Source organism: Bos javanicus, chromosome 17 (assembly GCF_032452875.1).
Source record: "Bos javanicus breed banteng chromosome 17, ARS-OSU_banteng_1.0, whole genome shotgun sequence".
NCBI classification, from domain to species: Eukaryota; Metazoa; Chordata; class Mammalia; order Artiodactyla; family Bovidae; genus Bos; species Bos javanicus.
In genome coordinates, this window is record NC_083884.1 from 71,439,994 (window position 1) to 71,466,011 (window position 26,018).

At 62.3% G+C, this 26,018-nt stretch overlaps 2 protein-coding genes across 11 annotated transcripts; one reads left to right on the forward strand and one right to left on the reverse strand.

Annotated features, from left to right (window-relative positions):
- Positions 1–345: 345 nt before the first annotated feature.
- DERL3 (derlin 3) lies at positions 346–3,109 on the reverse strand. 2 transcript variants are annotated; one of them, XM_061385495.1, is made up of 7 exons: positions 2,965–3,109; positions 2,751–2,813; positions 2,586–2,659; positions 2,375–2,468; positions 1,775–1,970; positions 1,289–1,379; positions 346–1,186 (listed from the first exon to the last, which is right to left on the reverse strand). In XM_061385495.1, exons 1-7 carry the CDS (start codon positions 3,055–3,057, stop codon positions 1,105–1,107), a joined length of 693 nt encoding a protein of 230 aa, XP_061241479.1. In that variant the 5' UTR covers positions 3,058–3,109; the 3' UTR covers positions 346–1,104. The 2 variants fall into 2 exon arrangements, with proteins under 2 accessions (XP_061241479.1, XP_061241478.1); XM_061385494.1 differs by having other exon boundaries at positions 2,751–2,816; positions 2,965–3,108.
- A 7,902-nt stretch (positions 3,110–11,011) lies between these two features.
- Positions 11,012–26,018, forward strand: SLC2A11 (solute carrier family 2 member 11). Of its 9 annotated transcripts, none has more exons than XM_061385502.1 (12): positions 11,013–11,548; positions 14,822–14,920; positions 16,514–16,674; positions 19,945–20,069; positions 21,689–21,818; positions 22,283–22,431; positions 23,364–23,551; positions 23,665–23,775; positions 24,235–24,336; positions 24,441–24,516; positions 24,758–24,885; positions 25,128–26,018. In XM_061385502.1, exons 1-12 carry the CDS (start codon positions 11,267–11,269, stop codon positions 25,326–25,328), a joined length of 1,752 nt encoding a protein of 583 aa, XP_061241486.1. In that variant the 5' UTR covers positions 11,013–11,266; the 3' UTR covers positions 25,329–26,018. The 9 variants fall into 9 exon arrangements, with proteins under 9 accessions (XP_061241490.1, XP_061241486.1, XP_061241488.1 ...); XM_061385504.1 differs by having other exon boundaries at positions 11,013–11,360; XM_061385497.1 differs by having other exon boundaries at positions 11,014–11,548; positions 24,758–26,018.

The window sequence follows — 26,018 nt, forward strand, 5'->3', positions numbered from 1 at the left end:
CTGAGATGGGCCTCACCCCTGGGCTCGGGGGTCTCGCAAGCACATCCTAGGAACTTGCGCTCCAGCCTCTGCCCTCCATACAGGGCAAGGGGACAGCGGGGCTTCAGAGAGGAAGGTTTCAGGCCCAGCTGGCCTCACGGACACTGGGCTCCACCACTGGGGGAGATGTTCCAGCCACAGCAGGAGGTGGCCTGAGCCCCAGAGCCAGTGGGGGATGACACTGCCTGCCTTCCCTGCTGGCCAGGCGGCACCTGCCTGGAGAGGCCCGGGGAGGGGCCTTCACCTGCCACCCACTGCGGAGCCCGCTGCTGGGCCAGAGGTTTCATGACAACATTAAAGTCCAACTCCAGAGCGAGTACTTTTATCCTCTGTGAAAGGGACAGCCGGCGGCGGCTGGTGCCGACCCAGGAGTAAACCACCGTGCGGACTGGTCCTCCAATGCCCGTGAGCTGGGGACCAGGTGAGGCTCCTGCCGGCCTCAGCTGCAAACGGCAGGGGCAGAGCTTCCCAGAGGCCTCTGCCTCAGCCACTGGACTCTGCAAACACTGACACTTGAGGCTTCGGAGTCACAGAAAGGGCCTGGCCCTCTTCTGCACCTGGCCCGTCCTTCAGTGGCCTGGCTGGGAAATGAAGCAGAGGTCCCCTTGGGGGTTGCTAGTTCGGGACAGGAGGGCCCCCACGGCCAAAGCTCAGCACAACCCAGCATCCCAGTCCCAGCCCCGCCCCTGAGATGTGAGCCCCATCAGTGGAAGCTGAATTACGGCACAGGCAGGGCAGGGATGAGAACCCCAGCAGGGCTGCCCTCTGTGCTCAGAGTTCTGCTGGCGAGTGGGCAGGTTCTGGACCCTCCCTGGGCCTCCAGCTGTGCCAATGTTCTGGGTCGGAGAGCACGTCAGGCTTGGTGGCCCTGGCTCTCGGCCAGCAGCACCTGCCCCGCGTGGAGAGGCTGGCCGCGGCAGGAGAGCCAGTGCTGTGGCGAACAGGCTGCAGGTCACTTGTTTATTCAGGGCGGGGGCCCTGGGCCCAGGCCCGGCCTCCAGGACAGGGAGCTTCGTTGCAGGCCAGGGGTGGGGGTGGGGGACCCGGCTCTGGGTGAGGTCGTCCTCACTGCTGCAGGGGTCCTGGCTGCTCCTCGGGGAGGGGCAGGTAATTGGGGTCCTCCTCTGGGGCATCCAGTAGCAGTTTCCTGTGGGGAGGAGCCCATGCTGAGCTGCAGCTGGCAGGGTCCCCCCCTCATGGGGTAGAGAGCCATCTGGGGAAGGGGGTGGGGAAGGCTGTCAGCACTCACAGGAAGCTGGGGGTCAGCAGCAGCCTCTTGCCTCCAGGCTGGTTGGGGAAGACGTCCTCCAGGAAGTAGTAGACATGGCCCACCGCAATCCCTGTGGGAGAGGCGCCAATGCCTAGGCCACCCTCCACAGCCCTGAAGCCCCCAAAGCATGGGGGTCTGATGCCCTGCACGGCCAGCCAGCCCAGCGTGGGGCCAGGCTTGGCCCAGAGTAGGCAGAACCTGGGAGGAGGTCAGGCCTGAGGACGTCAGAAGAAGTGGAGCTGTGAGCAGGCACCCTGAGCCACCCATCCCTACCGGGTCGGGCCCCACACAAGCGTCAGCAAATGGGTCAGGCTCGAATAAGTAAAACCTATAGGCTGGCTTGTTGGAGGGGCTGGAAGGATGGGGGCGCCAGGAGTGGGGAAGAGGGGTGGGGGGCGGGGAGAGGACCAGGGCTCTGGCCCAGCACACCCAGCTTGGGGCGGGCTCCCTGGACAGCAGGCTCACCCAGCAGGTCCACCAGGATGGAGTTGCCCAGCAGCATTGAAAAGCCCATGAGCGCCCAGGGCAGGAACGGCGCCTGGAAGGTGAGGAGGCCAAAGAAGTTGACCCTCACCCCAGGGCTGCGGCGGCTCCACACGTACACCAGCATGGCCGTGAGGGCCTGGCCCAGGAAGAAGAGGCTACCCAGGAGCCCCAGTAGCTGGGCCAGAGTCAAGGTCTTGTGCCCTGCCCAGGGCCCCTCTGACTTCCTAAACCCCTGAAACCCTCAAGCAGGTTGGTTTCGCTTCCCACTCTAAGACCAAACCGTGGCCTCCAGGGGCCCCCTGATCGGCCCTGCCTCTCCACTTCACCCCAGCCCCCGGGCCCAGCCCTAGATCCTCCTGGCTACCTGCATTCAGGACTCAGCCCCTGGGCACCCTGCCCTGTGGTATTTTGGGTGTAGCCCTGGAGTTCGACAGGGGCACCTGCAGCTGAGCACGTGATGTACGCTCAAAAACACCCTCAGCTCGGGGTCGCAACTCTCCCTCTGTGGCATGCGCTCAAGCAGGGCCTCAGGGCCAGCAGAGGCCCGGACCCATAGGTCCCCGAGCCCGGGAAGGATACAGTCATCAGGACGCCCCCGAAGAGAAACATGAAGACGAAGTCGGCCGTGCGGCCGCGGAAGGAGCCCTCCTCCAGCATGCGGCAGTAGCGGAACCTGCGGCTTTGGTATAGGAAGCGTGCCCCTTGGAGGATCTCAGCTTCCCGGGGCCCGCTGCCTCCCGCCCGGTCCCCCGCCCCGCCCTCCTCCCGCTTCCACCACGGCGCAGGATACACGAAGAGCATGTTGAAGAAGAAGCTGAATCCCAGGGGCCCGAAGAAGAGGAAGTTGGTGATGAGCCTCCAAACCTGCGTGGGGTGCGGCGGGGTGGGGGGCGGTCAGACCAGCGCTGGGCGGGAGGGGTTGGGCCAGCAAGTGCAAGGGGCGGGGCGGCCTCACCTGGAACTTCCGGAACACGAGGTGCGGGTTGAAGTAGAGCTGGAAGGGACTGAGGAGTTCCAGCTGCTGCGGAACCAGGAGATCTTAGAAACCGCCCCCCGACCCACCCACCCTAGGGGAGCAGGGTCGGGGCGGGGAGGGTCCAATCGTAACCTTGGCAACCCCCGGGGGCGGTTACCACGGCGGCGCTCCCCCACCGCCGCCCCCGGCTCACCACGGCGGCGGTGGTGAGGACGCAGGCCACGGTGTACGTCCGCGTCACCGCCGGCACCTGCAGGAATTCGGTCGCGAGCCCCTGCCACGCCATGGACGCTTCCTAGGCATCGTGGTCGCACTGCCGCGCTCTCTTAACACGCCTCCAAGCCCCGCCCATCCGCCTTCAGCCAATCCGCGTCTGCGGTGGAGCGCGCCCGCAGCTGGAGGGAGGGGCCCTGGGGAAGATAGCCAATAGGAAGAGATAGCGGAGGGCCGGAGGGCGGGACGGGGCGTGGGCGGGCCGTGACTCGGGGCCAATGAGCAGGCCCCACGATGGAGCACGTGGCGCGTGTTGTGGTGCCCTAGGCGGCGGCGCGGGAGAAGGTGTGGCCAATGAGGAACTGAACCCTTAGGGGACTTAGGGGCGGCCGGTAGCGGGGACACCTTGGCCCACCCTGCGGGCGAGGCTGAGGCTACGAGCACTTGTTAAAGGGGGCCTCCCCGCCCCCGAGAGACTGAGGGGTGCGGCCTCGCAGCCTCCCGCCCGGCCCCCCACACCAGGTCCCGCCGCTTCCTGGCCTCCACCCACGCAGCGTGGGTGGGGCATGGGCGGGGCGGAGCCTGGAGTTGGACCGCCCTGCTCAGCCAACCCACCTGGGCTGGCTGGGGTCCCAGGCTGTCCTCTCTGAGAACCAGAGCAGCAAGGGAAACGCTCGGCGGCTGCGTGTCCAAATCTCCCTGCAAGCCCAGGCCCCGCTGAAACTGCCGGTTCCTTTGGGAAGCCCCAACGAGGGCCGCCAGAGGAGGGGCAGACTGGGGACCTGCAGCACTTGTGTGAAGAGAGGGTGCCGAGACCGGCTGGTGCAAGTGGACGGGCTGGAGAGAGCCTCCTTACTTGGGTGGAAAAGAGAAACTCCATGTATTCCTTCTAATGAACACCGTCCATAGTTTATTGAGCATGGACTGTGTGCCAGGCACTGTTGTGGATGCTTGGAGACACGGTGGCCAACAAGAGATGCTGTCTGTCCTGGTGCAGCCAAGGAGACCGGGGGGTCAGGGGCTTCTGCTAAGATGAGAACTAGTGTTTGCAGGACAGTGCGCTGATGGAGATAAGAGCCAAGTGGAGGCTGGAGGGTTGGGTAGCAGGCCCCTTGCCAGATGCGATGATCTGGGAAGGCTCCGTGAAGAAGTGATGCTTGATTGTCACTTTAAAAAGATGCCTGTGGCTGCTGTGAGGACAGCAGAAGGCCAGAGAAATCCAGGGGCAGGTGGAGGATGCCAGGGATGCTGGTGGCTTGGGCAGGGCAGAACCTGGAGGACCAGGAAGGACGGGATGGGGGTTTTGCCAGCAGACTAGATGGAGCTGTGAGACAGGAGTCAAGGGTGACTTCAGGGACTGAGCCATAGGGGAGATGGAAGGCAGTGGCCTTTCCTGAGCTGGAGAACGCCTGGGGGGAGGGCAAGCGGATGGAGCGTCCTGTTCTGGCCTCACTGAGTCTGGGTGATCTATGTGACATCCGCGTGGAAAAATCCACGTGGCAGAGAGGCCAGGCAGGTGGCTCAAGTGTGGGTACCAGTCTTAAGAAGACCAATGGCCTTCGTAGCCTTGGGCCCGCGCGAGAGGCCCAAGGCGCGAGGCCAGGCCCAGCCAGCTCGACCTTCATGAGTTAGAGAGAGAAGGTGGACAAGCAGGGAGGCTGCAACAGAGCCAGGACAGGGCTGCAGGGGCCAGGCGGTGGGAGGCCCTGGGACACGAGGCCTGGGAAGTCCCTGAGATGCGCGGCCGCGAGGCTGCAACAGAGCCAGGACAGGGCTGCAGGGGCCAGGCGGGGGGAGGCCCTGGGACACGAGGCCCGGGAAGTCCCTGAGATGCGCAGCCGCGAGGCTGCAACAGAGCCAGGACAGGGCTGCAGGGGCCAGGCGGTGGGAGGCCCCGGGACACGAGGCCTGGGAAGTCTCGAGATGCGCAGCCGCGCCAAGGGCCCTGGATAACAGTGGCCACAAGGGAGAGGAAGTGTTCAGACCTTTACCAAACGGGAGCTCAACCTCGGACTCAAGTGTGATGGGTGAGGGAAGCCCTGGGTGGGGCCCTGAGTCCCCCCAAGGAGACCAGAGTGGAGACAACCAGCCAAGACGGTTATCTCCGATGGATCACGGGAGGGCTAAGAGGAGCCCCTGGGGCGTGCTCTTGGAGGTCCACTTGGGAAGGGAGGTGGGGAGAGAGAGGCGTGGATGAAGGGGGATTGTGCATTTGGTTCAGGCATGAGGAGAGGTCAGTCTGATACAGCAGGAGTCGGATCAAGGAGATGGGAGGCTAGGCGGTGGGAGCAGGCTGAAAAACCCCTCCCTCAGGCAGCCTCTGTTTCCCAGGTGACCAGAGCTAGGTCAGGCTGGAGGTGAACCCGGAGGAGCAGAGCCCACCCAGCTGAAGGTGCGGCTGCAGGCCAGGGATCCAGGGCCTCAGACACCCTGGCGGGCGTCCGCCAGGCTTGAAGGAGCCAGCGAGAGGGGTTGAGGTTCCTGTGTGTGTGGGGAAGGGGAGGCATTCCAGCCTGCCAGCCGTCAGCAGCAGGTGCTGGCTGGCCCTCTGCAGGGGTCAGGCTGGGGCTAATGGAAGGGCCATGATGGGATAGAGCCTGTCTCTCCCCTTCGACGGGGCCGGTCAGGCAGGAGCCTGGTTTGAGGCTGAGGAAGCACACTCCTGGGAGGCTGGGAGCCCCGGGTGGGGGCAGGACGTGCCAGGGACAGCGCAGGTTCTACTGCAGACCTTCCATCCTGCCTGGAGGGTCCTCTCCCGGAGAGTCCGGGGGGTCCCCAGGTGGGGACTCACGCCCCGTAGGAGGCAGAGCAGGGCCTGGGGCAGGCCATCGCCGCGTGTCCGGGCTTTCCCGCCCAGAATCAGGCCCAGGACAGGCCGCTCTGGAGGCACCGGATCCGCGGCTCCCACCCCCAGCACCTCCAGACGGTTCATTACATAAAGAGGTCCCGGGCTCCACACGTTCCCGGGAGCCAGGCTGACCCAGGAAGGTGGTGTGCTGGATGCTGACGGCTTCTACTCTGTCTGTCTGTCCTGAGCAGCAAGGCCGCCTCCTCTCTCCTGGGCTGAGGACTGTGGGGAAGGGGCCTGTGGTCCCTTGCTGGCCTGGGGCTCCTGCCTGCTGCAGAGCAAGGAGCTCGGGGTGCCCAGGTATGGAGACCCCCAGCTTCCTCCCCTATCCTACAGGCGGGACAGCACCCTCTGCCTGCCCACAGTGCCCGCCTTCCTCTCAGGGCTCACACCAGGAGAGACCCTCGCGAGCCCCCAGCAACAACCCCAAAACCGGGGGCCATCCCTGCCCACATCCCCTCCTACAGGGAACCCTCCAGCCCTCCCCCCACCCCTTAGTCAGCATTCCACTCCTGTGACGGCCCAGATCTGACTCCTCCGTTCACTCACTTCTTTCCCTACCATCCTCGGTGTTCTGTTAAAAGAGATAGAGAAAGGGTGCTGGAAATGCCCCCCACTCCAGGAAGCCTCCCTGAAGGGACCAGAGCTCACCTACCTTCTCTTAGGGCCCTGTGCACTCAATTTTTAAATGTTAGTTTATTCTGAACGCAGCACAGGCCCGAAGCAGAGACACGGTGAGTGCTGGGGCTGCGGAGTCTTCCTGTGGATGATGGGGTGCCCTCACGGGGCCTTCCCTCCACCCCCACTGCTGTGGATGGGCCTCACTGCAGCTCCAGCCCGCGCCCCCAGGAGCAGCTGGGTCCCCGGTGGCCCTTCCTCTCTGGGTCACGGGATTTTTTTTTTTTTTTTTTTTTTTGGGGGGGGGTATTTTTAGCACTGATTCCGGAACTCACTGTGCAGCAGCTGCTCGTGGCAGGAAGGTAAGACGGACACACAGTCCAGGTGGGCTGCCTCAGGGCTACCCAGCAGAGGGGGCGACCGGGGCCTTCCGAGCCTGGTAGCAGACTCGACCTTCCAGGAGTCTGAGGGTCTCCGAGTGGGCTGGGGAAGGCAGGGGGGCTGTCAGGGTGGAGGAGGAGGACAGAGAGCTCGTGCAAAGGTCCTGAGGCGGCCGGAGGAACAGAGGCGGGGGGCAGGGAGGGGGGCTGCACGTGCTGAGAGGCTGGCCCACCAGGCCCTGCAGGCTGTGTTCTCTGTTCTGCGGGCAGCGAGGCGCCTCAGTGGGATGAGGTCAGATGGCGGCTGGCTCTTTGGAGGAAGCAGAGGATCAGAGGAGAAGATGGCCACAGCCTGCAGTGATGGGCACTAGGCAGAGAGGGTGGAAGGTCCAGGAGGCAGGAGGCACAGACCTCAGTAAGCACCTGGCCCGGTGAGGGAGCTGAGCCGGGGAGGGCCAGGCCCAGTTCAGAGACTGGCTCCCATCACGGAGTCCTGACAAGCAGCTCTGCGCCCAGCCTGCTCCCTGGCTGAGCAGTGTGGCCTGGGGCTCCCCACCTGGCCCTCGGTTGGCTGGATGAAGTGGTCCCTCCCCAGCTGCCGGGCCAGCCTGACCCTCAGTGCCTGGCTGTCACGACCCTCGGCAAGTGCCCCGCGCTCCTGCTCACCACTGTGACCGCCACCTCCAGCTGGCACCCAGAGCAGCTGGTGGGGCCTCCCCCTCTCCGCCCAGGGCTATGTTCGGGTTCAGTGTGGCTGCGGGGCCATGTTTTGGAAGAAGATTATCTGCTTGGCCAAGTCAGCCAAGTGGCAGGGCTGGGGATGCGAGTTCCTGGAGACACGTGTGTCCCCGCGTGGGTCTGCCCCGCCCCCCCGCCCACTGGGCTGCATGTGGGATCTGGTCCAAATGAAACCTAAGACCATGCTGTCCCATGGCCTTCCTTAGCCGTTGCTGGCCAGCCAGGTCATCAGACAGTTCCGGCCTGTGGTCTGGCAGCGACCTGGAAGGCCAGGGCCACCACTCTGGGAGAACCAGTGACTCAGCGCTCAGAGAGGCTGGGAGAGGCCCGGGGCACCACACCTCCCTCCTGGCTTGTCCCCAGACAGCCCTGCTCCCACACCCGGGAAAGGGAGCCCCAGGCCGGGTGCGGGAACAGGCACCCCGTGCCCTCGTGCCCCCTGGAGACACCACCGCAAGACCTGCCGCCAGTTTACTCAAGACCTTCTCCCAGCCTCGCCTGCCCTTCACTTGTGTGAGGTATCACGGCCTCTTTAAAAAAAAAAAAAAGCAAAATTACAGATCTAAGATTAGGTATGAAAGTACCTCGTTGGCTTACTATGGATAAACAAAACCAGCGACAAGCTCGTTAAAGGTAATAAATAGCACTTCATGTCACAGCCGGACAGAATCCCCTCCCTGGTCAGAAGCCGCGCCCAGGTCGAGCCGGGGCTGGTGAGAGAGAGGCCCCATTAACTAGGCCCCCAGGGAAACAGGCTGGGGTGTGGGGAAGGCACTGGGGGCGGATGGGCCCAGGAAGGGGTGGGCTCCCTGTTCAGCTCCGTCCCAGACCTGCCCAGGTGGCCCGGCCACAGGGGACTGGCTGCTTTGGTGTTCTCCCCCTCCCCCGCTCCACGGGCCCTGCTGGGAGGGGGCCTCCCTCAGCAAGGAATGCGGGTGTCAGCGCTACAGACGCTCTAACTGCCATCCCCACCGCCCCACAACCCCACCCCGACCCTTGCCTCCAGATGTGGGCACAGCTGTAGTTTTAGAACAGCCAACCACAAGGACATTCTTTCCTTCTAATTAAAATGGCTTTAAATCTCTGGTCCCACAATTGCAGTTGGCTCCACTGCTCAGTCCTCGAATATCAGAGGGTGGTCAGGAGGGTTGCTCACCCGGGGGTTGCTTGTGGTTTTCTTTCTTTCTTTCTTCTGAATTAAGTTGGAAATATGTCCCAGAACTGGAGTGGATGCCAGCTCAGAGGGGAGGGGGCGGGGAGGCGGGCGGAGCTGGGTCTTGGGGTAGAGTCTGCCTCTGGCTGGCCAGGTCCACAGGTGGGCCAGGTGTGTCTGGAGATAAAGAGAGGACGGGGTAGCTGCCCTCAGGACGCTGGGTGCAGGCAGTCAGTAGATACACGTGAGGCTGAGGATGCAGCGCCTGTGTCGGGGGCAGGCCAGTTGTTATGATGTCCCCATTTCACAGGTGAGTAGACAGAGGCTGGGAGACGGGAAGTAAGTGCTGGGATCGCAGGGGCTCCATCGGGATCCACCATAACCAGGCCCGTCACCGGCCTGCTGAGCTTGGTGGTGGCTCACTGCCCACCTTGGCAGCCTGGTGGCCAAGGTCAGCTGGCCTCTGAGCTCCGCCCAGTGCCCACTCTGGAGGCTCCTGGTGTGGAGTAGAGATGCCAGCCCAAGTGGGAAGGCTACAAGGAGGAGGAGCCTTCGAGCAGCCTGGAACAGCTTCTGAGCCCTTTAGGGAAGGCACCACTGACCGAGAAGGACACTGAGGTCAGAGAGGGGGCAGTCAGGTCAAAGGCGTTCGGCCCACGGGTGGTCAGGGGCAGTAGGGGCCCAGCCACCACTCCACCGGAAGATGGGCACCCAGCTGACGGGCTGAAGGACAGACTGGGGCCTCTGGGGTCCAGCCTGGGCCCTGGTTCCAGGCCTTAGGCCTCTGCCCAGACTCCTGTCCCACGACTTCATGGATCAGAGAGGGAAGGCACGCAGCGAGACAGAGGCAGGGTGGGCTGGGTAGCAGACCTCCCAAGCCCCCTCCAAGGCCCTGGCTCAAGGGCCGGGCGCGGGCTGGGCGCGCAGGACAGAGGAAGCGAAATCACCCGGGGATCGCGGAACCGAGGATGCCCAAACTCGGCCAGGAGCCGCGGAGGCAGCTCCTGCTGGAGGGGCCCGCGCCTGGCGGGGCGCCGGCTCAAGCCTCTTTGTCTCCGCCCGCGGAGCCCCAGAAGGTCCCGCCGCGCCGACGCCGGCAGCGCGGGCTTTGTCGGCCCCTCGCAGCCGGAGCGGGTCTCCGCGGCGCGGGCGGGTCCCTAGGAGCTAGCGCCCGGGGCGGGCTGGACGGGTCACCCGCGGGTCTGGAGGCCGCATCTCTGGGGAAGGCCTCGAGCCCGGGTAGTGATGGAGGCCTCATGGGGCGGGGGGGGGGGGGGGGGAAGGGGCGGGCTCCGGTCGACCAGGCGGCCCCGCCGCTTCTGCGGGGCTAGGAGTAGCCAGCGGCTTTTAGGGGCGCGGACCCGGTGGAGCCCTCCAGGCGGCTTTGCGGTATCGATCGCCTGCGGTGCGAGCCGTTGCTGCTCCCGCCTCCGGTTGAATGCTGGGCGCGGGCCTCCCCGGCCTCCGCCCTCCCCGCCGCTCTGGGTCTCAGTTTCCCGATCTGCAGAATAAGAAGCTCGGGCGTGTAGGAGCGAGAGCGGGCCTGGCTCCCAGGCCTGGGGAGGGGCGCCACCACCCACGCTGGCCGCGGGCGCGGAGGTCCTGAGCACGGTAGCTACGGGCAGGCCGCCCCTCCTCCCCTGCTGCCTTCTCCGCCTTCCCACCCGGGAAACCGAGACTGGGTGGGACTCCACGCGGGAAGGCCCGCGGGGGAGGCGGCTGTCCACGCTCCCCCGACTCGGGCGTGGTTTGGCGGCCCCGTCGCGCAGGGTCCGCGGCGCCGCGCTTGAGATCTGACAGCCCAGCCCGGACTCCCAGCACGACCGCGGGGCACAGGGTGCGAGCTCCACCTTGTGGCGCCTCAGGGACTCCTCCGCAAGGGAGGCTGAAGCCACCGCGTGTGGGGTGTTGAGAGGATTCGTCATCAAACACCCACAACCTTGACTTGCACATGCTGAAGGTTAAACTCCCGGTTAATGTTTGCCGAAGAGAAATCTCAAGCTTCCTTGCTCAAGGATAATAATTAGTGTCTGGGGAGCCCACGCACTGAGGCGGGGGGGGGAGCTGACTCCAGCAAGGTGTCCAGGCGGCATAGGGGGCGGGGGGAGGAAGGCGGAGTGGGTGCTACTACAGCAGTGGATCATCTCAAGAGATGCAGAAAGGCGAGCACTTGGCAACTGCTAATATTTTATCTTGCGTATTTTTCCTTAAAAATACATGACGCTTCAAAAGTTCAGAGCAACGAAAATAAAACCCAAGCAGGAGCAAGAGGAATGCTTGCGGTCTGTGTCCTGTCGCCGTCGTCGCTCAGATGACTTCCTAGGGTGACTTTCGGGTCTATGTTTCCATGACCACAAATAGCATCTTTGGCAGGTCTGGTTTCGATTTGACCTTAATCGACCTCCTGGATTCACGCAGGACCTGAGAAGCCCTAAGAAATGAAAGATTAATCCGGCCCAGTGGATCCGCTAGTTGCTCACCTCACAAAGTCCGCTGGACTGGACTCATCTTGTTTCCGGGGCCAGCGCGGCCTCGCACACAATGTATGCTTGGGTTGCAACCCGAGACCCGCTCTCCCATCCGGGTTCCTACTCCGCGGCTCTGCGGGAGACGGACAGATGAGAGCGCTCCGGAGACTGGTGGGTCGGCCTTTCATCCCTCCGAATCCTGCCCCTCCTCCGGGGGAAGGGCGGAGACACCTGGGCTGGAGGAGCGTGGGGATGTCCGCGCAGAATCAAGGGCTCGGCCTCAGAGTGCCCGGGGACGGGGCCCTCCCGGGGACAGGGGTCTCCCGGAACCTGACAGAGGGCGGGGGCGCCAGATGGAGGTGAGAGGCGGCCCCGAAGAGGGGCCGGAAGGGGCGGCGGCGGAGATCCAAAGAAGGGTGCGGCAGGGACCGGCAGGAAGTCGGTCCGAAGGCCGCAGCGGAGCAATGCACGGGGAACCAGGGCCGGGATTTCGGGCGAGTCCGAGCTCGTTGATCAGAGCCGCCTGCCAAGACCTGCGGGGGGTGGAGGCAGGCTTTGTTGGGCGAGAAGTCCCCGGATCGGAGCTCCCTTCCGGTCTGCAGAGGTGGGCCCGGGCTAGTCTTCGGAGCTGCAGAAACGGGGGGATGGAGGATGCGCGCGAGCCGCCTCATCCCCAATATAGCCTCGGACCCTGGAGACCAGCTCGCGGGCCCCCCCACCCCTCACTCCCTGTGCGCCTGCGCGCGCGTTAAGGTGCGCCTTGCCCCAGCCTTCGCAAGCGCCCACCGCACATTCGTCTCGCCTTCCCCTCGGGTCTGCTTCGGGCGAAGGTATGGCTGGGGCGCAGGGTGCTGGACCTGTCCCCCACTAGCATCACTTAGGTTCTCGTGCGGGCCGGACAGCGCCCCCAGACTCAGCAGCCCCTGGCCACTGCGCCCCCTCCTCTTCCTTTCCGGGGCCTGTTTCCCACCTTCGTCTCCTCCACGCTCCCCCTAAACTCCGTCTCCATTCACCTCCTGCTTCACCCAGGGAGCCAGGCATCCGGAAGCGCAGGTCCACAACGCCCCATCCCTGGGGGCTCCCCGCCAGGGCCAACCCCCCCGCGGAGTCCCTTCACACCCCTGCACGGCGCCTCCCCTCATCTCCTTGGTCTTCATGCGGGCGCCCCCCTCAACTCCGGGCGCCTTCCCTGAGCACACCCCAGACCCCGGCCCCTCCCCTTCCCCCTTCTCTCTCTGAGTGTCTGCAGCAGCTGACACTCTACGTGTTCTCCTTGCTCATTAGTTACTGCCTGTCACTCTCCCGCTGGAAGGAAAGTTCCGTGAGATCCCAGGTTTCGTCTCTTTGGTTCACTGCTGTATCCCCAGCACCTAGAACCGTAGATTTATTGCCCAGAATGGGAAGGCAAGCCATCTTTACTCACTGAATGACTCCTCGCTACCATAGCTAGTGTTTGAAGGCTTTCATGACCAGTCGCCGCAGGCCTAGGTGGTCTCCATGCACGGTCTCGGGGAATTAAGTAATTTATGCTGCCTTGGCGACCTGCCGGCCTCCTCCCTGCCACGTGGGCTCAGTTCTCACCGGGTGACTTGCAGCTTCCTGCGGATCTGCGCACCCAGTGGGACTCTCACGGGCAAGCAGCCCATTAGGGAGCTTCCGCGTGACTCCATCGGGATCGGACTCCCGGGTTCCCACCTGGCTTCCCTCTGTGGCTTCCCGCTTGGGAGGAAGTCACTTAGCCTTATAGGAACTTGGCGGCCGGCCAGGGTGCCCGGCACAGAGCTGCCCGCAGACTGGTGGCAACATCCTCGGCAGGGTCCTGCCCTGGGAGCCTATTCCCCCACCTCCCCACCCCAGCGCAGTTTCTCACCATCCGGTGGAAGCAGATCTGTTTCCAGCCCTCCATCGCCCCTACCCGCCCCCCGTATCTGCCCCCCAGCTCAGTTCCTGGCTGGATCAGGCACTCGGTATTCCACAGATGAATGAGTAAGTAGCCTTCAGGTTCTGGAAATTTTTCACAAAGTCCTGAGCCAAACATCCTTCTGCCATGAAACTTGTATTTAAATATTTAAAAAGTTATAAATATGACACAATACTTTATAGCTGGGCGACAATTTTCCAGAACATGAAAGGTAGTATAGAGTTATTGGGAAAAGATCAACAATCCGATTTTTGTACAGTTAACGCTTTGTGAGTGTCTCGTCAAACATCTGAGGGAAGCAGGTCACTGCTCTCTGGGAGAGTGGAGAACCTTCAGTGTGTACTGAGCTTTCAAAAGATTTAATGAGCATGTGTGTGCGTGTGTGCATGCTAAGTTGCTTCAGGCGTATCCGACTCTGTGCAACCCCACAGACTGTGGCTCACCAGGCTCCTCTGTCCATGGGATTCTCCAGGCAAGAATACTGGAGTGGATTGCCATGCCCTCCTCCAAGGAATTTTCCTGACCCAGGGATCGAACCCAGGTCTCCTGCATCTCCTGCAGTACATGCGAATTCTTTACCGCTGCGCCAGCAGGGAAGCCCCTTAATGAACATACTCTTTTGTAATCAAAAGGGACAAGACGGGGATGTCTCTGGTGGCCCAGCGGTTAAGACTTCACCTTCCAACGCAGGAGGTGCTGGTTTCATCCCTGGTCCTGGGAGCTAACATCCACATGCCTCTCAGCCGGAAAAAAAAAAAAAAAAAAAAAAACCCAAACATAAAACAGAAGCAATGTTGTAACAAATTTAATAAATACTTTAAAGAAATGACCCACACCAAAAAAATCTTTAAGTGGGGGGTGGGAGGGAGACTCAAGAGGAAGGGGATATAGGTATACTTAGAGCTGATGCACGCTGTTATGCAGCAGAAACCAACACAACATTGTAAGGCAATTATTCTCCAATTAAAAATAACTTTTAAAAAGTGTAAAAAAAAATCTTAAAAAAAATTTATATATAAGAGGCAAACTCTAAATAGATGGTGAATCCCTAGGAAAGCTTACCAACCTAACGACGGGGCGTCAGGGCTCTGAGCCTCCTGGGGGTGCCCTGGGGAGTCGCCCGCCTGTCTAGGGGTGCTGCTCCAGGACGAGAAGATGCCCTCTTGCTGTATCAGCTGTGTGTGCGCCGGCTGCCCCCAGCCTGGAGGTCGCCACCAGCATCAGCGGGGCTCCGGCTGCTCTCTGCGGCTCAAGGTGCCTCCAGGTCCCCACACATGTAGGTCCACATGGCCCCTTCTCTTAACAGAGGGGGGTGCCCGGCCAGTCTGTGGAGAAGCTTCACAGAGCTTCACCCCCTGGGGCCCCAGCTCAGGGTGTTGTCCCCTGAGCCCCAGCAGGCGTGCCCGAGGGGCAGCTGGGCAAGGCTAGGGGTAGGGCACTGGGAATGGCTGTCCATCTCAGGAAGATGCCATCAGGGCCGAGGGGCAGTGGGATCCCGGGCTCAGAACAGAAGGCGGCGGACACCTCTGCTACCTGCTCCATGCTGTGTGACGGAGGCAACTTTTCTCTGCCTCCGTTTCTTCATCTGCAAAGCGGGGACGTCACCACCGCCAGCTTCAGACAGATCGCCATTCTGGGACTGGTGGGCTGCAGCCCCGCGGAGGGAGGTGGGGGCTGCCGTCGGCCACTGGGTCCTCTTCTTTCTCCTCAGGCTCAGGGCAGGGTCCTGCTCCTGACCATCTGTGCGGCTGGTATTGGTGGAACTTTCCAGTTCGGCTACAACCTCTCCATTATCAATGCCCCGACCTTGGTACGTACCTGAGTGCCCACTGTCACCACCCCAGCATCAACAGCGGCCCACGTCACATCTTCAGGCTGCCATCCGCTTGGTGGAGCTTCCTCCCACGCCTCCACCTCCACTGGGCTGTTCCCCAGACCCTGCAAGTTCAAATCCAGCTCTGCACTCTCCCCTGAAACTCACATGTGCTCCCGTGTCTCTGATGTCACAGACAATTCCCCCTGTGCCCCCAGGGAGGAGGTCCACCCTGACTCTGCCCTCCCTCCTGGAAAAACACAAAGTCCTTCCTGACTATCTCTGGCTTCCAGCCATTTTTCCTTGGGTCTCTGCCATGATCCTAGTTCAGACCCATCTTTCCTGCCGGGATCACTAGCCCCGCCTCCCCACTGGCCTCCCTGCCTTCAGCCTCTCCCCTTGTAGGTCCTCTCAAGTCTGATCAAACCACTGCCCTGCTCAGAAACCTTCTGTGACTCCCAGTGCCCATAGGAGTAAGGACAGACTCATCTACCTGAGGGCTTCCCTGGGGGTTCAGATGATAAAGAATCTGTCTGCACTACGGGAGACCCAGGTTCAATCCCTGAGTCAGGAAGATCTCCCGGAGAGGGGAATGCCAACACGCTCCAGTCTTCTTAGCTGGAGAATTCCATGGACAGAGGAGCCTGGCGGGCTACAGTCCATGTGGTCTCAAAGAGTCAGACATGACTGAGAAACTAATACACACACACACACACACACACACACACACACACACATCTACCTGAAGTCCAAGGGCCCCTGGGGTCCGAACTTGTCCACCTGTCTCCCGCCTTGATTCCCCCAACTCTGTGCCCAGAGCAGTTAAACACAGACCCCACCCCCCACCCCCGTGGGCCAAGCCCTCCGTGCCCCTCCTGCAGAAGCCCCTCAAGAGCCACCCAGATGCCATCACCTGCCTGAAGCCTTCCTTCAGCAAGCTCCCAGCTGGACTAAGCCTTCTGCTGGTCCCCTCTCAGGGTCCCATTGTCTCTGAGTCCCCAGCAAGCTCGCCAGACCTGTGCCCATGCTCAGCGAGTGCCTGTGGAAAGGCAGCATCTCTCAGCCCCAGTGATAGAAGCCGCCTCTAACCCACCTGACTGAGAAGGTCATGTGTCCTGTCACACAGCTGGGGCTGCAGGAAAAAAGGTCCCAGGACGGAACTGGGGCCCTCCCATCCCTTTGGGGTTAGGGTTAGGGTGCAAGAGAGCAGCTGTCAGCGGACTCACTTCCCATCCAGGAATGGAGCCCGGGGGACAAACGCCCCTCCGGCCTCCTCTGATACCCTGCTGATGCTCGCCGACGGCCAAGTCGATCAGAAAGCTGGCCCGTGGGGGAGCCCGCTGATGTGGGCCAGGTGGGATTGGGGGAGAGACGGGGCTGATCCTGGGCTCGGAGGGGCCATATCGACACTGGCCGGCTCTGAGCTCCAGGATGGCACACTGCAGCAAAGACGGCACAGCGCCCCGCACTCAGGGGAGTTCCGTCCCCCAACAACGGGCAGGGTGGCTGGGGAGGTTTCCTGCCCTGCGGAGGCAGGGCCTGGGGAAGAAGGCCTGTGGTGGGGGTGCTGACCAGCATCTGCATCCACAGTACGTTCAGGAATTCACCAATGAGACGTGGCGGACGCGAACCGGCCAGCCGCTGCCCGACCACCTGGTCCTGCTCGCGTGGTCCCTCATCGTGTCCCTGTATCCCCTCGGGGGCCTCCTGGGAGCGCTGCTCGCCGGGCCCCTGGCCGTCACGCTGGGAAGGTGAGTGCTCCCCATGGACCCCCAAGTGCCTCTCAACAAGGGGCAGCCCAGTCCATGGGCTGGGGGGGGGGCAGGTCACCCAGCAGGCCCAGGCCCGGGTCAGCTCTGCACCGGCCCCCGGCTCTGCCTGCCGTGTCACCGAGAAGCCCACATTTCCCGGGGACATGGTAGAGGGAAGAGTCCGTGCTGGGAGGGAGAGAGGACCCACGTCTGACAGTGGAACGCAGCGCAGCGCAGCACAATGCTCAGCAGGGTCCAGGCCTCTCTGCCCATCACCAACTCCCGGCATCTGTGCAAACTCATGTCCATCGAGTCAGTGATGCCGTCCAACCATCTCATCCTCTGTCGCCCCCTTCTCCTCTCGCCTTCAACTTTTCCCAGCATCAGGGTCTTTCCCAATGAGTCAACTCTTCGCATCAGGTGGCCAAAGTATTGGAGTTTCAGCTTCAGCATCAGTCCTTCCAAAGAACACCCAGGACTGATCTCCTTTAGGATGGACTGGTTGGATCTCCTTGCAGTCCAAGGGACTCTGAAGACTGAGTCTTCTCCAACACCACAGTTCAAAAGCATCGATTCCTCGGCGCCCAGCCTTCCTCATGGTCCAACTCTCACGTCCACACATGACTCGTGGAAAGACCACGGGTTTGACTAGACGTGACCATGAACAGGTGCTTTCTCCCCGAGGCCCCCTTTGTAGCCACCTGAGGCAGTTCTTGGGTCGAAAGCAGGAGACTGACTGAGGAATGGAACACTGTGAGAGCACAGAGGGCCCTGAGGCAGCTCACCGGACGGAAGGAGGTGCTCAGAAGCCTGGCCTGGGGAGGGCGGGCCTGCAGCCTGGGCTCTCCTGGAGGGGTTGGGGCGGGGGTCACCTTGAGCGCATCAGCTCCAGCCACACTCCGACTGCAGCGTCTGCACTCGGGCTCAGAGTCCTGGGAGACAGCTTGTTACTGGCCGAGACGGCGGGAGAGAAGGCAGGCCAGGCTCCCACCATCCCCTCCTTGGCTGGCCGCCCAGCACCCGTCAGCACCAGTCTCCTGTATCTTCGGCTCCCCACGTGTGCCGCCTCACGGTACCCAGTCCCGCCCTTCCTGAGCCCGCCCAGGGCACTGCCTCGCCACAGCCACCAGCGCCGACACAACCGAGCTGAGCTGCCCGCACGCGGGGTTTCCACGAGGCAGCCAGCGTGCCAGCCCTGCAGCCCTCTCAATATCCTGCCATCTACACGCTGACGGTAAACTTAACTGCCCTCAAGACCTCTCACGGCAAGAGAGACCAAGAAAGAGAACAGACAGACTAATCGAGGGAAAGGAAGCTAACGGGTGAACTTAGTTTAGAGCACAGGACCCCGAGCCTTGGAAACAAGGGAGGGCTCTGCTCCGGGGTTTTGGAGCCGCTCACGCTGTCGCCCGCCTCGCTGACGTCCATGCTTCGGTCTCCCAGTCCGGTATCGGGTCAGTGCTTCCAGGGGCTGCAGCTCTTTGCCCACCAGGGTGACCCCAGTCTTTGCGCTGAGTGGATGCCACAGTCCTGCAAGCCTGGGTCCTTTAGCAGGCTCTACCCTCTGAGGACACCAGCTTCTGCACCACAAGGCTCCTGAGATGACGCCGGGTGCCGTGGGCTCTCATCCACCGTTACTGAGGTAGCCTCCACTGTCAGAAGCAGAAGTGCACAGGACGGCGTGTATTTAACAGAAGCATCAACTGCAAGCAACAGAAAACCAGGACTCAGCTGGCTAAAACAACAGCCAGACCCCCAGTCTGATGTTTCTCCGCTACCAGGGCAAGGCGACCAGTCAGGAGTTATTTCAGGTTAAGAAGATAATGCTCTTGCCTGGAAAGTCCCATGGATGGAGGAGCCTGGTGGGCTGCAGTCCATGGGGTCTCGAAGAGTCGGACACGACTGAGCGACTTCCCTTTCACTTTTCACTTTCACGCATTGGAGAAGGAAATGGCACCCCACTCCAGTGTTCTTGCCTGGAGAATCCCAGGGACGGGGGAGCCTGGTGGGCTGCCGTCTATGGGGTCGCACAGAGTCGGACACGACTGAAGCGACTTAGCAGCAGCAGAAGATAATTCACTGAAGTTGTGGCTTTGCTCCAAAGTCCAAGGTCTTGCATTCTGATTCTCTGGAGGCACTCTCAGCACTACAGTCTTCCCAGTCTAAAGGGTCAAAGGGCAGAGCATCTGGCAGTTGGTCTGGACCCAGTAGAAAACACTCCCCTCACAGGACCCAGGTTTGCAGATCACCCAGGTTTGCAGATCACCCGGGGTAGGTGTCAGATCACGACACTCACCGTGGAACAGGCTGCCTCCAAACTGGAAAGAAGAGATTTTCCCATCCTTTTCTTTTTTTTGAATTACAAGCCGCCTCTGGCCCGTTTCCCCAATCAGGACCTGAGCTGCAGGATCTCCTGCCAGCTCTCCTGGTGACCTCAGGATGGCGCCTCCGAGCGCAGCGTCAGGAGCCCAGAGCTGAGGCCTCCTGTCGGAGGAGCCGCTGCCGTGCCCAGTGCCCCCTGCCCAGTTTGGCAGTCTGTCCTGCCGAACCAGCTGGGCAGGGGCCGTCCAGATGTCCTGTTCTGGGCAGTGACTGTAATGAATGGAGGACACGGGAGGTTACCTGGCTTCCCTTCCTTTCCTTGCCAGGGTTTCACTGGGTCTGAGGAATCAGGTATTAGGCACTTGGCTTTACAAAGGACTTTGAGGAGAGCGGTGCTCAGTCTGTAGGGATAAACCCATAAAATATGAGTTCTGTCCATTCAAGCTGTGGTGGAGGCAGAAAGGACAGTAATCTAGGGGTATACTGGAGACGTGGGGCTTCCCTGGTAGCTCAGATGGAAGAATCTGCCTGCAGCGCGGAAGACTAGGGTTCAATCCCTGGGTTGGGAAAATGCCCTGGAGGAGGGCATGGCAACCCACTCCAGTACTCTTGCCTAAAGAATCCCATGGACAGAGGGGCCTGGCGGGCCACAATCCACGGGGTTGCAAAGAGTCAGACACGACTGAAGCAACTTAGCAGGCACCACTGGGGCTGGGGGTGGGGGTTGGCCCCTGGGGGCATCCCATGGGCGACCCCAGCTGCAGTGGCCGGCGTCACTTCTGTGCAGGCAACTCACACTCCACACACACACACACACACACACACACACACACACACACGGGCATGATCAGGGCTGGCTGTGGATGCAGGGAAGGGTCCCTGGGCGGGGGGGGGGTCATCCTTGGCACTGAACCTGAGCCTGCCTCGCCTGTGTTCCGCTTCCCCAAGGAAGAAGTCCCTGCTGGTGAACAACGTCTTCGTGCTGGCCGCCGCAGCACTGTTTGGCTTCAGCCGCAGAGCAGGCTCCTTCGAGATGATCATGCTGGGAAGACTGCTCGTGGGCATCAGTGCAGGTACGGAGTGGGCCTGGGGGTCCCCTTTCCTTCCCGTTGCTCCTTATTCCTTTCACTCATTGATCTCTTTTCCAGGCGTGCTTCACTTAGTCATGATTTATCTTAAAAGGCTCATATAACTAGACAGCTGAAGTGGATCTAGGAAAAATGGAAACACTCTGCAGGGCTGGGAGGACAGACATCCCCAGAAGGCTAAGCCGGGGGCTTCCTGGCGGTCAAAGTGGAGAGGCATGTAAGAGGAGACCTCTGGTCATCCCTACAGAAGCCGAGGAGCCTGCCAGGGACCTGGGGCTCCTGCAGGGGTGGGGGGTGGAGCAGAATCTTGAGCGTGTCCACCTGGGCTTTTAGGGGCGCCATCATCAGTCCCCTTGACACCCTACTGTGTATACAGCCGGGTGCCGATGTCCTTACTAGGCGTCTGTTCCTGTGACACAAAGCGCTCCACAATTCAATGGCTTAAAGCCAGCAACGCTGATTCACTCACGGTTTCTAGGGGTGAGGAACCCAGAGTGTCTTAGCTGGGGGGTCCCGGCTTGGGGCTGCTCGGGAGGCTGTGACGTGCCAGGCGGGGCTGTGGTGAGCTGAGGTTTGGCCGTGGCTGCTGGGCCTGCTGCTGAGATGCTGTCCCCCTGTGTGCTGTTTCCCGGGAGCTGCGCTCCCAGCCTGCGCGGGTCTCCCAGCAGGGCTGCTGAGTGTCCGCACAGCATGGCAGCTGGCTTCCTCCAGGGGAAGTGATGGGTGACAGAGAGCCTGTGTGTGTGTGTGTGTGTGTGTGTGTGTGTGTGGTGTGCGCACACGCCTGTGTGTGTGCATGCCTGTGTGTGTGTGTGTGCGCACGTGCGCGCGCGCCCACCTGTGTGTGGGCCCGTGAGGAGCGAGTCCCGGGAGGCTTATGGCCTGATCTCAGGAGTCACACACCATCCGCTTTGCCACAAAGCGAGTCACTAACAACAGCCCACACTCAGGGACCTCAGGGACAGAGGGGCCAGGTCAGACGGTGCCTTTGTGCCCCAAGTTCCTAGCACAGAAGGAACCCCTCCCTCAGTGTCTGCAGGAAGAGCGAGGGTACCTCTGAGAATTTCTGGCCATCAGCGCAACCCTGCTCCTCTCAGCTCCCCCAGCCAGTGCTCAGAGAGGCAGGGCCTTGTCACGGCCTGTTTCCCCGACCTGAGGGCAGGGAGGGGCTGCAAGAATCCTGCAGGAGCGCTCCAGCCCTGTTCCGTGTTCCCTGGGCAGATGAATGGTGCCTGGGCACAGCCAGCTGTCGCCCTCTGGGGTGGGCGGCAGGTGGGGGGGGCAGCGCCTGCCCGTCCCAGTGCCCCACAGGGTGCTTGGGCACCAGATGCCTCCCTGGGGCAGGTGGGAGGGGGACAGCCTACAGCTGATGGGTGCCGGCTCCCTCCTGCCCCTCCCACTCCCCAAGGGTGACCAGGGCTTCTCTTCCAGGAGTACTGTGGGAGGACTGGAGTCTTGCCTGCCCGACAGCAGGGAGGGGCGGGGGGGGAAGCCCCACAGGGCTCAGGCTGAGGGAGCAGCACTCGGGCCGTGGATGGGAAGCCAGGGCGCCAACGGGGGCGGGGGAGCCCGCCCCGCCACTGACTGTCACCCTGCACGGCCAGGTGTAGGCATGAACATCCAGCCCATGTACCTGGGGGAGAGCGCCCCCAAGGAGCTCCGAGGGGCCGTGGCCATGACCTCTGCCATCTTCACCGCCCTGGGGCTCGTGATGGGTCAGGTGGTCGGACTCAGGTACACGCCCCCCCACACACTGAGTGGTTAAGGGGCAGCCTAAACCTCCCCCCACCCCCAAGTAGGTTCAGACACGGCTTCCTTGAACGAAGGCGTTGAAAGCCGTCCATGGGCTTCTGGCCAGCGTGCTGCCTGTCAGCCTCTTCCAGCCCCGAAGGACCAGGCAGCAGGGACAAGTCTAGACAGAGGACGGGGCAAGTTTGGGCTTTGAAAGGGAGCGTGTGCTGTTTGTCCCAGAAAAGAGAGGCAAGGGCAGAACCTGGTGCCCTGGGGAGGGCCCTGGAGAGAGGAGTCGCCAGGGATAAGGGGAGGCCATGGCCCTGCCCTGCCATGAGTCCCTAGCTGGGTGTCCGACCCAGAGCTGGCTAGGAGGAGGCACAGGGGAACGGGGACGCTGCCCTCGGGCGCGGGAGGCAACAGGGCTCTGGCCAGGCGGCGCTGGCCAGCCTCTCCTGTCTCCCCAGGGAGCTCCTGGGTGGCCCGCAGGCCTGGCCCCTGCTGCTGGCCAGCTGCCTGGTGCCCGGGGTGCTCCAGCTGGCCTCCCTGCCCCTGCTCCCCGAAAGCCCGCGCTACCTGCTCATTGACTGTGGAGACCCTGCAGCCTGTCGGGCAGGTGAGCCTCTGGCTTGGGCCCCCGGACCACGCTTGGCCATGGGGCACATGTGGCCAGAGCATGTGGGTCCTCCTTTCTCACGTAGGAAAAGCTGTTGCTCTCTCTGCGCCTTAATTTCATGATCCATCCGTCCCTTCGACGCTCTTTATCAGGGGCCTGTCCTGAGTGGCAGGGCAGTGGGAGGGAACAGACCCAGCCCCTGCCATCTGGGAAACCCCAGCGGGGTGTGAAGAAAGAGCCCGCCACCCCCCCACAGGCAAGATGATGAAACCCCAAGCAAGGGCTCAAGGGCCTAATGCCAGCTAGACTGGTGGGCTCACCTGCTAGCCAAGGCCACAGTAAGCATGCCCAAGGAACAATCCCCAAACCTCCAGCTTCAAACAGCAATCCTTTATGACGGCCTCCTCTACTCATTCACTTGTTGAGCTGGGCTGCAGGACCCTGCTGATTTCAGGGTCAGCGGGGGACCAGCCAGTCCAGCCTGCTTTTGCTGGCAGTTTTGCTCATCTTGGTCACTGTCGAAGGTCAGCGGGGCATCGGCTGATCTAGGACCGTCCCAGCTGGGCTAACCCTGCGGCCTTGAGCGAGTCAGGGGGTAGAGCCAAGGGGCGGCGCACACATGCCCACTTGGTGGGAGCAGCTGCCAAATCCCGCAACCCCAGGGGCTGCGTGGGCACGGGGACCCCTGGAGAGCCGGGGGCGGCAGTGGCAACCGGCCACAACTGTGTCCTGTGTGAGGCACCCGCAGACCACCCGGGTTCTTAAAGCCTTCCTAGTCCGTGGGGCTGTGAAGTGACCCGGAGCGGGGTTTGGGGAGCTCACTATGGGGGCCATCTAGACGCTGGGAACTCAGCCCAGTGCTCTCTGCCCCTCCTCCTCCCCGGTCCCTCCCCTACCCCCTCCTTCCCCTCCCCTCCCCTCTCCCTCCCCAGCGCTGCAGCGGCTGCGGGGCCCCGCGGACCTGGCCGGGGAGCTGGCCGAGCTGGAGCAGGAGCGTGCCGTCTGCGGGGGCGGGCGCGCGCGGCGCCCGTGGGAGCTGTTCCGGGAGCGCGCGCTGCGGCGGCAGGTGGCCAGCCTGGTGGTGCTGGGCGGAGCCATGGAGCTGTGCGGGAACGACGCGGTGAGACGGCCGCGCGGGGCCGGGGAATGCGAGCGGGCGGGGAAGGCGGGGAGGCGGGGCAGCTGCGGCCGGGCGTGATGGGAGCCGGCGCGCAGCGGCCCCTCTCCTCGCAGATTTACGCCTACGCGTCGGCCGTGTTCAGCCAGGCAGGGATCCCGCAGGACAAGATCCAGTACGCGGCCATCGGGACCGGGGGCTGCGAGCTGCTGGCGACGCTGCTCAGCGTGAGTCTGCTGGGGCTGACCCCCAGCGCCTAGCCCTGCGGCAGACTCTCGGGGTGCTCACCTTGGGGATGCCGACCGTCGGGGTGCTCACCTTGGGGGTGCAGCCTGTCGGGGTGGAGACCCTCGGGGAGCTAAGGCTCCAGGCACCACAGGCCTCCAAGCTAAGGCACTTCCACTTCAGGTTTCTGTGTTAAAATGCAGGGAGCGAGCGAGCATTTATTGAACACCTACTGTTTGCCAGTTGCTCACACCGCCATTTTGAGATGGAGAAACCCAATGGGTATTGAGTGATCGCGACCCTCTGCGAAATTAATAATGTCTTAATCCACGAAGTGGCAAGCCGCGCCCACCGCCCTCCCCGGCTTCTGCATGATGCCCCTGCCCACTGCGGGCCGGAGGCCTAGGGGACCTTAACCGGGGCTGCAGCGGTGAGTCAGCCAGGGCTCCTTCCCTTCGCAGTGCCTGGTGATTGAGAGGGCGGGCCGGCGGGTGCTGCTGACGGGGGGCTACGGCCTGATGACCTGCTGGGGGAGCGTCTTCACGGTGGCCCTTTGCCTCCAGGTAGCTGGGCCCTTTGGCATGGCGGGTTAGGGCGTGGGGGTGGGGGTGGGGGAGGCTGGGCCCCGCCCACTTTCCCTTCACCCCTCCCCCTGCCCCTCCCGCAGGGCTCCTTCTCCTGGATGGCCTACCTGGCCATGGCCTGCATCTTCGCCTTCATCCTCAGCTTTGGCATCGGCCCTGGTGAGTTGGGGCCCCGGGGGCTCCCTCCTCTGGGCCTGGCTGAAGGACCAGGGGTGTCTGGGTGAAGGATGGGTGGGCATGCCTAACCCTGACACCCTCACCCCTGCCTGGTACAGGCTTCTGGGAGGGCGTGGCTGGAGGAAGGCTGGGGGGGCCCACTTTCTTGTCGGGGGCAGGTGGAGGGGGTAGGCAGGCCAGGGAGCCCTGACTGGCAGCCCCCCGTCCCTACTCCCTCTTCCAGCCGGAGTGACGGGGATCCTGGCCACGGAGCTGTTTGACCAGATGGCCCGGCCTGCTGCCTACATGGTCTGTGGGGCGCTCATGTGGACCATGCTCTTCCTGGTGGGGCTGGTGTTCCCCTTCATCATGGTAGGCCTGCCTGCCCCTGCCCCCCCGGGAGCGGGGGGCGGCCTGCCTTTGTTTTGTCCCTGTCAGTGTGAGAACCCCCCGCCCTGGGGAGGCTCCATCCATCCAGGGAGTGTGACCCTGAATGGGGATGGGGCTCACCTGAGCCAAGAGGGCGGAGGCCCTCACGGGGCCTGTGCTGGGGCCTCCGGTGCGGCGGGGGCTCCGTGGGCCACAGCAGGCCTCGGGTCTCTTGCAACCCCCAGGAGGGCTTGTCGCACTTCATCTACGTGCCGTTCCTCTGTGTCTGCGTCTGCGCGGCTGTGTACTCGGGCATCTTCCTCCCCGAGACCAGAGGCAAGAGCTTCATGGAGATATCAGAGGAGCTGCACAGACTCAACTTCCCCGGGAGGAGCCGAGGCCCGGCGTGGGCTGGCCCCGAGGTCGTCCGGTCCACGGAGCTGTAGCTCGGCCAGCACGGCGGGCCGGCCCCGGGCCCTCCCCCTCCTGTGGAGCCCTCGGTGTGCAGGCCAGGTGCTCAGCCTCAAAGAGACGGTTTCGGGGGCCTCTCGGCGCCCCATGTCTGGAGGCTGTCAGCAGGAAACCAGCAATGACAAACTCAGAGAAACGCAGGCGAAGAAAATACAGCTTGTGAAGCCTTTGAGAGGGGCGTGGCCACGAAAGGATTTTCTGAGGAGTTGATTTTTTTTTAATCAAGTTTTTTGAGGTGTAATTTACATACAATAAAGTGAATCCACAGTAAGTGTACATCCGGTGAGTTTTGACAGGTGTGCATACCTGCGAACCACGACCACGACCAAGGGAGACCGCTCACCCATCCCTCCTGCCTCTTTGTGATCAGTACCCCCCACCCCAACCTCGGACCTGCCTTCTGTCACTGGCTGTTCCTTTTCAGACAGTTTGATAAAACTCCACGCCGTGTGTATGCGTCTGTGTTTGGTCTTGCTCCAGATAAAGGCTTTGAGGTTCACGCATGTTGTTGCGTGTATTCGCACATACCCCTTTGTGTGGCTGAGTAGCATCTCGCTGTATGGATGTACCATAATTTGGTAACCCATTTCCCTGTTTGTGGACTTTTGGATTGTTTTTCATTGTTGGCCACGATGAATAAACCTGCTGTGAACATTCCTGCACAA

Coding starts and splice junctions, on each gene's coding strand:
- SLC2A11 (XM_061385497.1), top strand. CDS start 11,267: ATGCTTGGGTTGCAACCCGAGACCCGCTCTCCCATCCGGGTTCCTACT. Junction 11,549..14,821: donor GGCGGGGGCGCCAGATGGAG/GTGAGAGGCGGC, acceptor CTTTCTCCTCAG/GCTCAGGGCAGGGTCCTGCT. Junction 20,070..21,688: donor GCTCGTGGGCATCAGTGCAG/GTACGGAGTGGG, acceptor CTGCACGGCCAG/GTGTAGGCATGAACATCCAG.
- DERL3 (XM_061385494.1), bottom strand. CDS start 3,057: ATGGCGTGGCAGGGGCTCGCGACCGAATTCCTGCAGGTGCCGGCGGTG. Junction 2,817..2,964: donor TCCTCACCACCGCCGCCGTG/GTGAGCCGGGGG, acceptor CTGGTTCCGCAG/CAGCTGGAACTCCTCAGTCC. Junction 1,971..2,374: donor TCGGGGGCGTCCTGATGACT/GTATCCTTCCCG, acceptor ACTCTGGCCCAG/CTACTGGGGCTCCTGGGTAG.